Here is a 17,636-nt window from a genome sequence, read left to right on the forward strand (position 1 = left end):
CTTATCATAAATTTTAATAAGAAATACCAAAATACCACTGCTGTGTTCTTGGCAAAATTAACTATAATCGTTACGTATATATATTTATTATGTTGACATTATTATTAGGGTTCTACAGTTGAAACGAAAAGTCGACTTTTTGCATTTTATGAAAAGTCGACTTTTCGACTTTTTGCATTTATGAAAAGTCGACTTTTCGACTTTTAATATTTTATAAATAGTCGACTTTTCGACTTTTTCCGACTTTCCGACTTTCCGATTTTCGACTTTTCCGAAGCCAGAAGCGTAAATTTATAATGTTGCCATTTAACATTATATTATTATTATTATTATTTATTATTATTAATAAAAAAATTTATTTATATTTTTTCTATTTGTTGCAATTTTTTTAGTTTTTTCTACTTCTTTCTTTTTTCGACTTTTTCCGACTTTTCGACTTTTATTGACTATTTTCGACTTTTTCCGATTTTTTCGACTTTTTCCGACTTTTTTCGTCTTTTCGACTTTTTTTGACTCTCCGACTTTTTTCGACAAAAAGTCGATTGTTCGATTATTCGAAAGTCGATTTATAGAACCCTAATTATTATTGGATTACTTTTTTAAATACGGCAACACTTTTCGAGGGGTTTCCGAAAAGAGAAACAAGCCGTTCACTTTTTTTCGGCGGCGGCTTATCAAGCTTACACCGTGTTTTTACCAGCTTACGGCGAATTCACATAAGGTAGTATTATATCAACAAGTTTGTTATTGAATTTTTATATTAAAAATTTCCGTTAAAACATAGAAAAACTTCGTTATTATATTAATTCTTTACGTAAAAAATCAGAAAATTGCAAACATTTTGTAAACAATTATTATTTTTATTTATATAACAACATAGTTGGTACATAAATACATATAAAAAACATTATTTAAGAAAAATATATAATTTTTCTTTCAAATGTTAACAAATTAAACAATATTATTTAATTTTTTATTTGCGATTAACTAGAAAACTTTTCCGGGACACTTTACATAACGAAATCCATATGATGTATTTAACCCGTCTGACAACAGCTGAATTTTACGTTTTGGCCAAATTATTAATTAATTAAACAATACATTTTTATATTTTTTACACGGTGTAGATAGAATGATCAATTAGAAAATCTGTTCTGAAACGCTTTATATAACAAAACACAAATTTATTAAGTATTTTTTTCGGCTGGCGGCTGCTGACTTTATTTTTTGAAAATTACTTCGCCGAAGTAGAATTTCCCATTAGTAACAAAGATTCTTTTATTCGGAATATAGTTTGTTTTTTATTTTTTACATATCATATTGAAATGGTTTATTGCAGTAATTCCGTATACCTCTCATTTTTTAAATATTAATTTAAAAAAAATATTTTTTATTTAACTCGATTAATTTTATTTCATAGTCTTTAGCTTTTGTTTATATTACGAACAATGCTACCACTTGACATTTCTAACAGTATGGCAACACTCTATTTATCATTAATTTCAAAATGGCCATCTACAATTATCGATAATAAACGGTTTATAAAGAAGAATTTTTTTCACTGCGTATAAATTTTTATATATTTTCATGCTTTAATTAAGCAAAAATTAATACATTTCATATAAATTAAAAGTACGTGAAGAGTTTTATTCGGGTAAATTGAAAGTTTTATAAAATTGCAGAAAGAAATACTAAAAATTGAAATAGAAAATTTGTGTTGTTCAACGACAGACAATAATTGTATGAGGAAAAAAGCGTGCTGCTACAAGCAGCTGTCATTTTTTTTTTTTTGAGGCAGAGAAAAAAAATTACGCTGCAGCAGCGTTTGTTGTTTCAAATGTTTTTTGAAGTTATACAAACATTTTAATAAAATTTAACTTAAAAGTGTTCATTATGTTACACCTAAAGCTTAAGGTCTTGCTTACAATAATGGTAGAACTAAATGTTTGCCTCCGACTTTAGTAATGAAATTTTACTTCTACGTCGACTTCGCTGCTGCCTCATCATGTTTATTATTTTTTTCTTCTATTTTATAAACTGTCATTTTCTTTTTCTATTTTAGCTTTGAATAAAAAAATCAAACAGCTTGTATGTGAAGTATTTGTTAAACGTACGTGTGTGTGGATAAAAACAGAAAGAAAAAACATTTTTGAGAATTTATAATAAATAAGATAAACAAGCACACAATTTGAGTTTTTGTTTAGAATTCATTAAAGCAAGCTAAACGACAAACTTACAATCCAAAGGAGATGTTTAAGTATTCATAGTTTGTGCGTGAATGTGTGTGTTGCTTGATTTGGGACTATCATTAATATTGATAATATATTTTGATGAAAAGACCTTCTGCTGCTGATGGTAGGGGGGTAGTTACGCTTGCGTTTAATGGCCGAAAATGGAAACTTAAACAACAACAATTTTAACAACAACTTCAATAATACACATTCAACAAGGGAATTTATAAATACATCCACAACAGCTATAACTGGTGTAGAAGATTCAACAACTACGTCATTATCAGTTACAACAACAAATATAGAACCACCAGGCCTAACTGAAAGGGATGCTACACACTTCCGTTTGCGAGACGGTGTAATAGAGGGCTTTGAATATCTAACTTGTTTAAGTTGTGGGGAAAATTTTAAATCCTCTTCTCTCATAGAAGTCTATGATCATTATCGTGAACGACCACACCTAAGACATTACGCCAATTGTCTATACTGTCAAGGTAAAGTTCACCAGTATTACCACAATCGCGAGCAGCAAGTAAAATACTATCATAATTGTTTACGTTGGAAAAGGGGAGAAGATAATTAATGATGATGAAATATGAATCATATTCTGTGTCCATCAGCGAACAAAGGGACAGTGTGAGTGCTGAATCGGCCGAGTCGGAATATTCAGATGTTGATGCACGTTGTGATGATGATGCCAGCAGCATTAGCTCCCGCAATAATAATGGCAGTTCGGGTGGCTTTGGTAAGCGTTGGTCTAAATCGGAGGATACTCTACTTAAAACACTGGTAGAACAGCATGGTGATAGATGGGATCTTATAGCTCCACATTTCAAAGATCGCACTGAGCCTCAGGTTCAGCAACGTTGGGCTAAAGTTCTAAATCCCGAATTGATTAAAGGCCCCTGGACTAAGGAAGAAGATGAAAAAGTCATGGAACTGGTTAGGCGTTTTGGTCCCAAAAAATGGACACTTATAGCGCGTTATCTTAATGGACGCATTGGCAAACAGTGCCGAGAACGTTGGCACAATCACCTCAATCCCAACATTAAGAAAACTGCCTGGACTGAAGAAGAGGACCGCATAATCTATCAAGCTCACATGCAATGGGGAAATCAATGGGCTAAAATAGCTAAACTCTTGCCAGGACGTACGGATAATGCTATAAAAAATCATTGGAATTCCACCATGCGTCGCAAATATTATGATAATGAACGCAAATCTTCACGTCCTTGTTCAGACTTGAAAGCTTCACGATCACATCTAAAAACTCTCATCAAATCTGGTGCTGTCATGACTCCCGGTTTAGTTTTATCTGCCCAAATCTTACAACGCAATGAAAATAAAAATCTAGCCACAGAGCAGAAACCTAGCATGGCTAAAATGTCCACCAGACCCACACCAAATATATTAAAAAGAGCCAAACAACAAAATCAACAAACACAGGATTACAATCTTAATAGTCATTATCATGGATCCATCAAAAGTGAACTCAAATTACCAGATTCACCAGTAATAACACCCATTAAGACTCTTCCCTTTTCGCCCAGTCAATTCTTGAATTCACCCTGTCTAACTACATTCGAAGATATGAATTTGCATGCCAGTACACCCGTCAACAAGAATCATAATCGTGTTGGTGCTGATATGAAAAAAGAATTGGAAAATTCTTCTATAGAAACACCACATAAAAGTAAGTGTTTTCCAAAAAAATAGTTCTTAACAAGGTTATATTTTTAGGATTTTGTAAAAAGTTGTTATTTTCGTTTAATTATGTTGTCTTGCTTTATATGGTATTTTAATTCTACATCTCATATAGCTTTTTAGAAAAAAAATCATTTCAAGTTGCTTATCAATGGCACAGGTTTTGTTTGAGGGTAAATAAGTTAAATAAGCTAAATATACGTGTATGTACAGCAAACTGTTTCTTTTGGTTTGTGGTTTTGTTTTTAGCATCAAATACTCGTTTAATTGATATCGTATCAAAATATACATTTATAGAGAGAAGTGACTCATTACCTAGCAATTGCATTATTTTCTATAATTGCATTTATAATTTGAATTAACTTGCTAAAAGTTATTTCATTTGAGATTTGTAATCTTATAAAATAAGATTAGAATTTATCAAAAATGTTCCTTCAAATGGAAATTTATAGAAAAAATAGGTAGATAGATAGATAGATAGATAGATAGATAGATAGATAGATAGATAGATAGATAGATAGATAGATAGATAGATAGATAGATATATAGATAGATAGATAGATAGATAGATAGATAGATAGATAGATAGATAGATAGATAGATAGATAGATGGATAGATAGATAGACAGACAGACAGACAGACAGACAGACAGACAGACAGATAGATAGATAGATAGATAGATAGATAGGTAGATAGAAAGATAGATAAATCAAATTTTTTTTTGGGTTATTTTAATGAAAATTTTCTAAAAATTTACAATTTGTGTAAAAAAAATTCATATAAAATGAGAATTTAACGAAAGTATTCTATAAATAGAGAATTTATCGAAGTTTGTTTATAATAAAAGAATTTATTGAAATTTGTCTTAAAAAATTTTCACATTTCAAAACATTTCTTTTGCAGGCTTTATTGGTCCTCGTACACCAACACCATTCAAAAATGCACTGGCTGCCTTGGGTAAGAAACGTCGTGGTGAACGTTACATTCCACCAAGTCCTTCCAGTTTAGTTGAGGATCTGGCCGAAATCATACATGACGAGCAACTAAATGACACTAATCAATCAAATAAAGTTACAGTCAAAAAGGAAAACATACCCGTAACGACAACAACCGGTTCAGATGGTGGTAACAATGTTAATAACTCTCAACTTCCTCCACCCACAAAGAAAGCACGCAAATCTCTTATAACTTCCTGGGGTGAAAATATTATGCCCACAAATCACTCTTCACACAACGATGGCAAAATGGATAGAAAATCTCAACCATTTGAAACAGAAACCCCTAGTAAATTTTTAATATCCGGTGAATCTAGCATAATGCGTGATACACTGTGCAGTGAAAATGATTTGTTACTCGATGATGATGAGGCCAGAGATGAAGAGGCTAAGAAGGAGAATAATAGACCACAGCTGGACACTGTGGTGGCACGCCAGCGAAATTCACAACAATATTTAGATCCTAAATGGGAGAAAATGGCCTGTGGTCAAACCAAAGATCAACAGTATATGGTGCAACAGGCACATGCTTGTCTTAAGAATCTCGCCTTAATGCCCAGATCATTGAATTTCGAAAAGCAAAAGTAGTCAGCAGATTTAGAGGTGGAGGAGGGGATGTAAAGAATGTACCTTTAAATGAAATCAATTAAAAACTGAAGCAAATACAAAAGTTAGACTAACAGTTATACACACTATTTGGCAATGTAAACAAATGCATATATAAACATAAACATTTTTTATAATTTTATAATGGCAAATAGTTGTAGATTGTTGCTTAACTATATTTTTTTTACAATAATTGGTAAAACTTTTTTAATACTATTATATTTTCTATCATTGTAACAAGTTGAAAACTCTTAAACTACTCGTTGATTTTTAAAATATATACGAGATTTACGAGTAGCATATACAAATCCATATTTAACATTTCGTTGATAGTTTCTTTTTTGAAATTTTAGTTTTAAGAGCAAAAATTAATATAAACATATATTTTGAAGTATCATACGTTAAACCGTAGTAGTTATATTTTTTTTAACCTTTACTATCTTAAGTTTAAGTATAAAAAACAATTCCTTTGTTTTATTATTTTTGTTTTCTGCACCAAGTCTATATAAAACTTAAAGATATAATGTAAGACCTCAATAACAATAATCAACCTATAAATAATTAATTAATTGATTTTAAGGCAAAACAAACAAACAAACCAAATGAATAAGCAAAAATTCATTGTCATTATATTTTTGCATATAAACTTGAAATTTTTTTTTTGTATATGCACCCTTTATACTATATTATCAATATTAACTACTAACAATTAAAGAATAAAACTTAAATATATGTAAATTTCCTCTTCCTTTTTTTACTCGTAAAAAATATCCATTATTATATTATTGTATTATAAAAACATAATATTTAAGTATAAATAAACAAAAAATAAAAATTTATATAAAAAATATATAAAAGTTGTATTGAATTTTTTATTAAAGTTTTTTGGTAGTTTAGTTTTATTTCTTTTTAGATTTTAATTAAAAAAAAATGGTTTTAGGACTTGTTGTAAAATTAATAATTTAGTCCATTTTCTTGCTAGTTGAGCTAAGTAAAGATTCACTCTTAGTTTTGTTTAAAACCAAAGTCCAAAAGCAGCACCATAAAGGCAATAATACTGAGGTGACAATTGTGCACAACCAATTGTTGTAAATCTAAAAAAGAAATTCACAAATTAATTCCATTACCTTTTTAGAAACATTTCTTAGAGAATTTTTTTATTTTGAAATTTTAAAGTCGATTAAAAAATATTTCTATAAATCAAGAGAATTTATAAAAAAAAATCAATTTTTTAAAAAATTTACTTACCAAATTATCGGTTAAAGAAAATGTTATGGCATCCATACTAGCTTTGACAGCACGCAAAGCAATTTCCTTCATTTTCAATTCAGGAAATTGGAACAAGGTTAAAATGAAAACTAAACCATAAATAAATACTATAGGATTCAATAGAACACAATAAAACGTAAGAAATGATTTACGAAAACCCCTCTGCATATTGGGTTTAATACCCACAGCCAATGGTACACAAACCAAGGCAATTAGAAAAGCCAAAGCAAAGTTAAGAAGACCCACTACCACCAAAACGGTACCTAGACCCACTAAAGATGCTAAATGCAACCAATGCATGGCAGTCACCGACAAACGATAGATAAATGGCAAACAAATAGCCAATACTACCCATAAAAGCATAGAAACAGTAACACTTTGGGAAGTAGTTAGACCATAAGAGGAGAGCGCATTCACCACTAATTCTAGGGCTAGTAATTGTTGACACATATAACCTATAGCGCAGGCATAAATAATAAACATAACGGCAGGAACTAATTGTACTTCATTATGCTCTTTATCTGTAATATAAGTAACTTGCTCCTCTGTATCCTCTTTATCACCATCCTTAACCTGACCACCAGCTATAAGCCACATGAGAAATGATTTGATAAACAAAGGCACTACCAACAATACCAGACAAGGCATGTAATCACCAATCGATACAAAACGATCATTTTGTGCCAATATATAAAAGAAATAACTTTGATGAAAACGTTCCAATAAATTGTTAAGACTTCGTGAAATTCCCTCTATTGTTTTTAATAAGGGCAGACCACTATTATAACGATTGCTGCCTGTTTTGGGTCTTTTAACTGCTTCCAGGGTTAAAGATTCAATGCGATGTCTATGAAAGAGACCATGATTGCCATTTGGCACTCCAGTAGTTTGACTCAACAGCATGCTGAGCAAGTTTTTTATATTACTCCCAACCGAGGTGTATTGCGAGGAACGTCGTTTCTTTATGGGTGTTTGTTTATAGCCGGAAATTATGCCTTCACGGGCGGTAATGCGTTGTACTAAATTGAACATGTCCAAATTGGGCAATTGACCATTTAAGCCTTCAATCTTGACATCAATGTAATCTTTAAAGGAAAAAACAAAACAAAATTCAAATTTAATAAATATTGAATTAAAGCTAAAGGGAATAGAATAGGAAATTGTGTTTGAAAAATGTACGTGTGTTTTCTATTTCATTACCTATATCCAAATCCTGTACTTCTATATTCAAAGCGGCCTGCAGTGAACCGGCTCGTGCCGGCAAGTTTCCATAGTTCAGAAAAGTATTCTGTTTTGTATTCTCATCCATTTCAGTATTAAAATAGGCTTCTAAAAAGGCATGCATGCCCAATTGTTCCTGTTCAGTTACTAGGAAAATAATATCCTTAGCCCAGTAATTTTTCTCTAGAAAACAAACATAATACATTAAAAACTACAAAAAATGCTCAAGATTACTGGTTACTTCTTGCAAAATCTGCAAATGCCAATAAAATTGGTACACTAGCCACAATATCAGTGTGATATGATGAAGGCGGTCTGTAGGGTGCAGAAAATACTAAACCCTCTGTGGAGCTGGTGCGTGGGGCTCTCAAAATACCATAAACATTTTTGCCATGAAACTCTTTGCCTCCTCCGAAGGGATAACGCAGAGTGTAGTTGTGAACATAAGTTTCTAAACCAATTTGCTTCATTTTAGCTGAGATCCAAGCATGTGGTGTGGTAGACTTGTGGGTCTCACGTTCAGCCTTTAATTCGTCCACCAATTGTTGAGCCCAACGACTGGAGTCTTGTTTAATTTCGGGATAGACCAAACCTAAGTACATGTGTAAGTTTTTTTTTATAAATTTTATGGTTTTATTAAATATTTTAATTTGCTTACCAGGTGATAAAGCATTTTCCGACAGATAAGTACCATGATTAAAGTCCTTATGACCCAGACAGCCAAACCATACAATACTCAACAAATATAGAAGCCAGCCCAATTTGGAATGATATTTGGTGAGTATTTTGCCAAACTTATGGCGTGGTGTCAAGGAGGGATCCGATAAAAGTCCCATGTTTATGGAATGCTTAAATTAAATAAGATTTTAAGTTTTTTTTTACAAAATTTTTCTCCGGTAAAGGAAAAAGTTAAAATCTTGATTTGTTGTTTTTGTTTTTATTAAGTGTTGCCTTATTATTTTTTTACTTTTATTAATAAGTGTTTTACCCTGTGTAAAAAAGTTTTGCTTCAACACTGGCATCACTGTTTGGTGAACAACTTTTTGCCGTTAATTTTGGTAAGGGTTATGGGGAAACTTCGACGTCATCTGTTGGGTATATTTAAAATTTTACAGAAACACTTCTTACGACCTCTGAAACATATATTTGAAATTTGGTCCTAAGAAGTGCGTAGTTCCTGAGTTCATCAAATACGAACAAACATTATTTATATAGATTTAGAAAGAATACAGCTTACAATTATTTTTCTTTAATGGGATATCATTTATTTTAAACAATAAATTCTCATACTAAACACTAAACTTAAGCTTTTTTGCTAAATTTTCCGCCGGGTGCTCGCTTAGGCGGACACCATCTCAAGTAGGCCGGATCAACGGTCAATTTTGGTCTCTTAAATTGGGGCAATTGTAAATGTTCCATAATAGTTTTCGGTGTTACACAAATAACATGTTGACCCTTCCAGTATTTAACCATTTTCATAGACTGTAATGTGTAGATGATGTCGTCGTGAGTAATACCGCTAAGTTCACTTAATTCCTTAATGCTTTGCGTAGTAGTGCGGCAATCTTTCATTAACTCCAGCAAAGTGTAGGCCCAATAGCTGCGGTAAGACAGGCGACCTAAATCGGATAAAGGTTTCTCGGGACTGCCTACAACACCCTCACGTCTTGACAATTCGTAGCTAAAAGCTATTAAAAGTTTGCCATAACCTTTACGTTGATAGGGTGGTAAAATTAAAATGCAAGCAACATTATTATTTTCCGGCGACTCCTTTTCTTTAGAAAAGTAACCCACTATATGTGCACCCTTTTTGTCAATTTCACATAAAACATAAAAATAAAACGGTTCCACATCGTAGTATAAAGTTTTGTGATCAAGAAATAGTTTTGCCATGAGACATAACATTTGGCAATACAACTTATGGTCCTTGCCATCAATCTCAAATATGGATATAGTACCTTTACGGTAGATTTCATTGCCCGGTGGTTGTCTTTGAGTACATTCAGAGGCATGGTAACGATAAGTTTTTTGAAAACGCATATATTTCAAACAATATTCACACACATATAATGTGCCTACTTTCCCATATTCATCCGGATAGGGGCTAAAATACCAAGTGTCTATCTCGAATCTTCCAATGCGTAGTTTGTCTATATACTTTACTTTGGTAATGGCCTCATGTTCTTTTTCTAAAGCTGCTGTTGTGGGATCCATTTCAGCATATGTCTTTTGCACATGATTTATTTCATCATGACGTCTTTTTTGATTTCTAGTTAATTTGCGATCACTATTCTCTACGGCAGAGGGATTTTCCAATGATGCTATCTGTTCTTTACTCAATTGTTTAATGGTTTTGGCTCCCACAGAGTCTGCCACATCTGGACCACCTGCTGCTGCAGCTCCCCCACCTTCAGCTTCCGTGCAGTCTGTTATACGATCTCTCGAAACCCATTCATCTAGACGACGATTTAATCCTACATAGTGAACATAGTATTCTTGTTGTTGAGGATTCGTGCCCTGTTCACATTCTCTTGATTGTATGATTTGTGCCGCATGAACATTACCATCCGTTCTTTTGATCATATAAACATCTCCAATGTTAATTTCCATTTCTTGATTAGGACCGGCTGTGGTGTTTACATTTGTTTTTTCCACTGGGGCTGTATTGTTTGGGACAGCCGTTTCATTGTTGTTGCTATTTGTATTTTCTTTAGTATTGAACGCATTGTTGCTGTCACATTTTTCTTCTTTTTTGTTGTCGCATTCTTCAGACTCTTTCATGTGTTCATCTTTGTTTGTTTCACTGGTATTTTGCGTAGTTTTACTTTCAACAACCATAATTTTTTTAATTTAAGCTTTAATTTATATAAATTTTACAACAAATGTTTATAATAAACAAAAAATGTATTCGACGCAAATTATTTTGGCTTTTTAGTGAAATGTCAAATTGTTTAGTGATACCAGATGATTGTGTTAAAATAGTAAGGTAGCCAGATGTTTTTTTTTTCATTTTACACATAAAAAAATGTTTGGGAAATTCGTAGATTCATTTGTGGCAGTATTTGTTTATAAAATTATTTTGTTGTCTCAAAAATTCTTTAAAAAGAACATATTTAAACTAGCTAACTAATTAACTAACTAGCTAGATAGCTAATTAATTAACTAACTAACAAAATAACTAGCTAATTAATTAACTAACTAACTAACTAACTATCTTACTTACTAACTAACTAACAAACTAATTAACTAAATAACAAAATAACTATCTAACCAACCAACTAACTAGCTAATTAACTAACTAACTAACTAACTAACTAACTAACTATCTAACTATCTATCTAACTAACTATATATCTATCTATCTATCTATCTATCTATCTATCTATCTATCTATCTATCTATCTATCTATCTATCTATCTATCTATCTATCTATCTATCTATCTATCTATTTATCTATTTATCTATCTATCTATCTATCTATCTATCTATCTATCTATCTATCTATCTATCTATCTATCTATCTAACTAACTAACTAACTAATTAACTAACAAAAAAGAGAAAACACATCATTATTTTTCAAATTTATTAAATTTTGGCACTTTATTGCATTTGACAACCACAATAAATGGTATTATACTTAACATAGGTTAATACAATTTTTTTGATGTTTTAATGTCAGCAGATTATAATTAATTGTTATTATATTATTATTTCTTTTAAACAAATGATTTTAGACTACTTAACTAATATTAATACAATAATTAATTTGTTTTTTTTTTAATTTAACTAAAAAGTAAATGTTTCTTCTTTTGTTTAAATTTTAATTAAGGTTAAATATTTTAATTTAGATTTTTTTGTATTAAATTAAGAATGGAAGCCATTAACGTTTTATTTAAATGATGTTTTATTATAAAAATAGTAGTTATTAGTATTAGGATACGGATATTAAAAATCCGAACATATGTATGTCGTTAAAATTCGTTTAAAATGGCTTTGGATTTTTATTTGCTAACATGTCAAATGAAACTAAAGCCAAAAGCAAGGGTTTTCAGTAATCGATACGGTTTCTATTTGTGTGTGTGTGTGCCCCACGTATCGGAAACTGAGCAGGTTGGTGTTGCAGTGGGAGGTTCATTACGAGTTTAAACTATTCAGTTCTCATTTATAAATTCTTTCAGAAATATTTTCTTTTAGAAAAATATCTCACTTTCTATAATCCATATTGCGTACTTTAATAATGGTGGATCCAGATGGTGGATTTCGTTTTTGCCTAACATATTCTTCGTGTCTTATAATACTAGCAGTATCCTTGTTTATATCCACAGAGCCGCGAGATTCTAATGAATGTTTCTGTTGTAATTGATAATGTGGAGATGGTCGATATTTATAATCATCTTCTATATACGAACCAGATCTATAAGCTGGCATTACTTTTCGTTCGTCATATTGCTGTTGTTTGGTGATTGAATGACGATTGTTGTTGGTATACATTTGTCTTTCGGCATAATGATCAGTGTCGTCGTCATTTGTTCCGATTTTTGTTAAATCCTTTTGGCTACGACTTATTAGATTAACAATAGATGGACTTTTGAGGGCACTTTGTTGCAATGTATTTTCCTTGGAACTAGAGTAGAGATGAGGGTTTGACTTATACGCCTGGCTAGAGTGTAGATTGTTATTTGTGTAGTTGTTGCTCGTTAATTTTTCCATATAAATGGGACTAGGATCATTGCTACCGTTCATGACATGAACACTAAATGATTTACTACGATTGAGTGACTTGGCATAGGTTCTGGCCGGCTTAAGTGGTCCAGTGTTTTGACTAATCGGCTGATAGGATATACGTTGTTCTGAGGGCGCTTGTTGCTGTTGCCGTAATTTGCTTTGAACCTTGCTAGTAGCATTTGAACGGGCTATATTAACGGTTTGTGTTTCATAATGATGTACTGATGGATGGTCGTTGAGTTTACGCGGCAATGTTTGGGTGGAGCGATAAGCCTGATTGAGATTAGGCGTAGAGCCCGACATACGTTGATTGCTCTTTTGATAACGCCCTAGAGTATGGGAAGAGGTGGAAGATTCTCTATTGTTGTAGTTTGAGGGCTGCGCTGCAGCTCCATTGCGCATTTTCATAGTCTCATGTACATTCTCTTTACCATACAGAGTACTGGAGTAAGGATCTTCACCTAAATAGTAGCGATGCTTAGGACTCATTACTCTATAACCATTGTCGCGATTATTACCCACTGGATGGGAAGAACTTGAGTGCAGAAGAGCTCTACGATCTGCACTAGCATTCGACTTATTTGTAGCTTCTTGTCCCGGTGGATAATGACTTCTTTGTTGACTGTTATATTCTTCTTCAGACTCATCATGAGAGGTGGTATGATGATTTCCTCCTATATGGCTATCAATGACATTGTATTGCTGATAAGTACGAAGTTGTTGTTGTTCTTGATGGGTGGCTGGAGCTGGAGATTGTTCTCGAGACTTGGATTTTGATTTCATGCGTAATTTACGTTCCACACTGGCTGATCTCAATTTACCAACAAGTTTTCTCAGCGAATTGCCTATAGCCTGTCCTACTTTACTAGAGCGATGAGATGCCACGGTAGATGTTGAAATGGTTGAAGGTGTAGTCTGCGTGGTTTGTGTTAACATGCTGGGTCTTAGTGTCTGATGTTGTGAGATGACAACAGGTGGTGATGGTGTATTGCGAGCAAATCTAGTGCGTTGGTTTTGTTTCCTGTTCAAAGTTTGAGCTTCCCTCGGCTGTTGGTCGACTTGTGCTGAAGGTGTATACATTTGCTGTTGAGAATGGGCATAAGGTTTGGTCCTTAAGCCGTGATGATTGTAATTTTCTCTAGGTGAGGAAGACCGACTTCTGGGTGGTGGTGAATAGTCGGGTGGCGGTTCAGCCACATCGATTGGCACTTGCTGTAGAGGAGTTTTTATTTCTGTTAACACCTCAGTATGTTGACGTAACTTTTTCTCGCCATTTCTTCTACGTTGAGGCACGGTGGGTCTTTCTAAAGTACTCACTTCCCGATGCGGCGAGGGAGAATCATGTTGCTGTGATTCTCGTCGCAAGGAATTATAGCGAGCATTTTCTATATAGCTGCGTTCATATGATTTTGATCTCTCTTCTACATAAGAATTCTTTCGCGGTGATACTGGCGAGTCTACGTCATCTATTATTTCAGCTCTAGTATAATTGCGTTTCTCTTTATCTTTAATATTCATGCCATAGTGCAGGTCAGTGCGTGAGCCACTTATATAGCGGCTATCCTCGAAAGAATCCGGTCCAGGCTTATCCAAATCATCTAAATGATCGCGGGAATTTTGTCTGGATCTTGCTAAAAATTGTGAGGAAAGACTTTGTCTCTTCTGTTGCAAAATGTCTTCACGACTAACATAACTATCACTGGATATGGGTTTTATGTAAGGTTTACTTTCTGCTATATAATTATCCTTTTTTGAATACACAGCACTCGTTTTTTTCAATTGATTACGTTCTATGGAAGCATGGAGATCATCACGAAATGCTTTTGAAGCAAAATGATTAGCTGGTGTTGTGGGCGTTATAGCCGTTTCATTGCGACTATTCCAATTTGAAATACCTTGATAATATTTTGCGCCATTATTTGCGGGAGGTGGATTATCAAGGGGTACACCACGCTTGACATACGGCTTTTTGTCGTTGGCGTCATAGTGGGCATTGGTAGAAGTGTGATTTTGATTAGATTTTATAGTAACATTAAAATAAGTTTTCTTAGTTGGTTCAATGACATCTGCTCCATCTTCCTCACGTGAATCATTGGAAGCAGTCGATTCGCTGCCAAAATGTGATTCTAGCCATTTAATAGTTTCACCTTTGCGAGTTTCTTCTTCTTTGTCGAAATCTAAAGGACGTTTGGTAAGAGCATCCTTGCGATCCATTAAAACACCACCTAAAGGAGAATAGAAAAAGTATTTTAGTATTATTATTTGTATTATTGTTGAGGATAAATTATTTAATTGCCCTTACCTTTGGGGTGTTGCATTATAGATTTATTGTGCGGTTTGCGCATTTTTCTCATACGATCTGATAAACTATCCCAATCACCTGGACGTTCCAGCATATCATCATTTTCCATGTGCATGGTCTCGGCAGCGTATTTCATTTCAGTGCCTACCACTTTGCCATCTTTAATAATATCCACATGTTGTTCATCGCGTTGTTTAAAATATCTCTGATTAGCTTCCTGTTTTTTTTTTAGAAATTTTTTGTTAAATTTTATTAGTTTTCTTTTCTAATTGCATAACTTTACTTACTAAAGTTTTAATCTGTTCTGTACTTTCGATCGACTTATTGTCTGACAGTTCGTCATCTACTATAACCTCGTGCTCGGTGGTTTTTTTCGATTCAGTTATTATTTTACCATCGTCCTGAGCCAAAGATCTCTTCTGCACATTCTCCGAGTCTATGGTTTTAAAAGACTTCGTTTTATCGGCCACTATACGTGGTCCGCGTGGCACTAATTGTTTTTGATATTCTGGCGATAGTAAGACTTCTTCGACGTTTTCTACACCACTAGTTACAGCTTTTACAAAGGCCTGTGCAAACAAAGACAGAAAAAATGGAATGTTATAACATGAACACACTCATATGAAATTCTTTTGAAAATCTTTGTGAAAAAAACTAACTTAATTGGAAGGTGTTGAAAATAAAAATAAAGTATATAATATTACATAAACATTCGTTATTTTTTCATAAACAATTCATTATTTAAACAAGTAATGGCAGTAAAGTACTACCTGCCACCTTCTTATACAAATGTTGCCAATTTTACAGTGATTAGTTTACTTTAAAAATTTTATAAAATTGTTTCCCCTTTAATCAAATGAATCGAAATGGTTCTAGTCTATAGTCTAGTCTATAGTCTAGTCTATATGCTAGTCTATAGTCTAGTCTATAGTCTAGTCTATAGTTTAGTCTATATTCTAGTCTATAGTCTAGTCTATAGTCTAGTCTATAGTCTAGTCTATAGTCTTGTCTATAGTCTAGTCTATAGTCTAGTCTATAGTCTAGTTGGTGTTGGAAAACTAACCAGGGACCTGTCACGTAACTAGTCCCAAAAAGGCTTATTATTGTTTACTTTTTCTTCCTAAACACTGTGCATTAGTTTCTTAAATTGCAGAGGCAGAGTAAGCCATTTAGTATAGATGTTGGTGTCGGTGGTGTTGGTGCTGTCAAACTGCAATAACAACAACAACTGCCAAACTCCAATCACTTTGCAATGCAAGGGCGTTATCTAGAGCAAAACAACCGAAAACCACAATGCGTTACAATTTTCAAAGAGGCAAAATAAATAATAAACAAACAACAGCAACATCAAACATAAAATAATATAAAAAAAATATTAAAATGCAACTTAAACTATTAACTATCACAAAACTTAATAGTTTGCTCGTTACAAGCAGCTACTTGTATTTAAATTTTTGTTGTTCGTTTTTCTTTCAAACAAAAACAAAGAATTAAATTTTTTATCTTCATTTCCATCTTCAACTTCTTGCATTATTCAGCAGATCTTTTTGAGGAGCCGCTTTGCTTACAAAAATAAATTCTACTACTTCGGTAGGCTGCTCATATTTCAAAGTTTTTGTTTTTTATAATTTTACTCAATTCATTTGACACACAATCGATCGAGTCTAAAAATGAACAAAGAAGAAAAAATGCTCTTAATGTCTGACGTATAAGTCCGCATTTTTTTCATAATTCACTATGATGTAAATATGTGAAGTCTGATAAATTCATATTTAATTTTTTTTGTCAAATGTTGTTTTTGTCTATATTGTCTATAAATTAAATAAAATGATTAATACCAAACTAAAAACAACCAAAATCAATAAGTATTCAAATGATTCATCTTAAATGACTATAAATGAAATTATAATCTCTTTTCAGAAATCATTTGCAACTCAACAATGGATTTTTTACGAAAATTATGTTTTAAAACCACAATGGAGTTTCTAGTGTTGAGTTTTTTTTTTGGTCTATGATTTATATTTATTGGAAATTATAAAATATTAGACACGAGCTAAATTGCATATAATATTGATATTAGTATATCAATACATCTGGTAGTAACAGTTTTGCATTTTATTAAATATTCATACAAAATATTTCATACAAAAGACATCATTATCGTCATCTGTTGCTCTATTGTTTGTAGTTTATGATACAAATACATATGTACATAAATTACACCACTTTTAAGTTTTGTAAACTTTTGTTGTATTGCCTAAAGGTAGAAACTTTTTATAGAAGTTTCAAATTTAAGGAGGTCTTAGTGAATATATAAATTATCTAAAACTGAGTGGTATTTGATTATTAAACTTAGTTTCAAAGATATAAGAGAGATAAGGCTTCACAGTTGCCAATTTGATGTTTTTTCTTGTCAAAAGTGATATCTTTGAGAGGGAAAATAGTAGAAAACCCCATTTTCGTGGTTCAGTTCAGTCTATAGTCTAGTCTATAGTCTAGTCTATAGTCTAGTCTATAGTCTAGTCTATAGTCTAGTCTATAGTCTAGTCTATAGTCTAGTATATAGTCTAGTCTATAGTC

The 17,636-nt window shown here is 32.5% G+C and overlaps 4 protein-coding genes across 8 annotated transcripts in view; 1 reads left to right on the forward strand and 3 right to left on the reverse strand.

Annotated features, from left to right (window-relative positions):
- The first annotated feature begins 1,515 nt into the window (after window positions 1-1,515).
- Window positions 1,516-6,275, forward strand: LOC111680498 (myb protein). Of its 2 annotated transcripts, none has more exons than XM_023442154.2 (3): window positions 1,516-1,654; window positions 2,063-3,924; window positions 4,840-6,275. In XM_023442154.2, exons 2-3 carry the CDS (start codon window positions 2,814-2,816, stop codon window positions 5,517-5,519), a joined length of 1,791 nt encoding a protein of 596 aa, XP_023297922.2. In that variant the 5' UTR covers window positions 1,516-1,654; window positions 2,063-2,813; the 3' UTR covers window positions 5,520-6,275. The 2 variants fall into 2 exon arrangements, with proteins under 2 accessions (XP_023297922.2, XP_023297923.2); XM_023442155.2 differs by having other exon boundaries at window positions 1,516-1,632.
- A 102-nt stretch (window positions 6,276-6,377) lies between these two features.
- On the reverse strand, window positions 6,378-8,972 carry LOC111680507 (glycosylphosphatidylinositol anchor attachment 1 protein). Its single transcript, XM_023442166.2, has 5 exons — window positions 8,686-8,972; window positions 8,269-8,619; window positions 8,007-8,210; window positions 6,786-7,891; window positions 6,378-6,631 (listed from the first exon to the last, which is right to left on the reverse strand). Exons 1-5 carry the CDS (start codon window positions 8,861-8,863, stop codon window positions 6,500-6,502), a joined length of 1,971 nt encoding a protein of 656 aa, XP_023297934.2. The 5' UTR covers window positions 8,864-8,972; the 3' UTR covers window positions 6,378-6,499.
- Window positions 8,973-9,266: 294 nt separating this feature from the next.
- Window positions 9,267-10,973, reverse strand: LOC111680508 (histone acetyltransferase KAT8). The gene has a single exon (XM_023442167.2). It carries the CDS (start codon window positions 10,863-10,865, stop codon window positions 9,330-9,332), a length of 1,536 nt encoding a protein of 511 aa, XP_023297935.1. The 5' UTR covers window positions 10,866-10,973; the 3' UTR covers window positions 9,267-9,329.
- A 625-nt stretch (window positions 10,974-11,598) lies between these two features.
- The window catches only part of LOC111680502, a 34,301-nt gene continuing 28,263 nt past the window's right edge, over window positions 11,599-17,636 (reverse strand). For all 4 annotated transcript variants that reach the window (XM_046947682.1, XM_046947679.1, XM_046947681.1 and 1 more), the window contains exons 5-7: window positions 15,344-15,625; window positions 15,057-15,273; window positions 11,599-14,979 (exon numbers count right to left, since the gene is read on the reverse strand). In XM_046947682.1, coding sequence (XP_046803638.1) covers window positions 12,233-14,979; window positions 15,057-15,273; window positions 15,344-15,625 — 3,246 coding nt within the window. In that variant the 3' untranslated portion in view covers window positions 11,599-12,232. The remainder of the gene's footprint in view (window positions 14,980-15,056; window positions 15,274-15,343; window positions 15,626-17,636) is intronic.

The sequence above is a fragment of the Lucilia cuprina genome, chromosome 3 (assembly GCF_022045245.1).
Source record: "Lucilia cuprina isolate Lc7/37 chromosome 3, ASM2204524v1, whole genome shotgun sequence".
Taxonomy (NCBI): domain Eukaryota; kingdom Metazoa; phylum Arthropoda; class Insecta; order Diptera; family Calliphoridae; genus Lucilia; species Lucilia cuprina.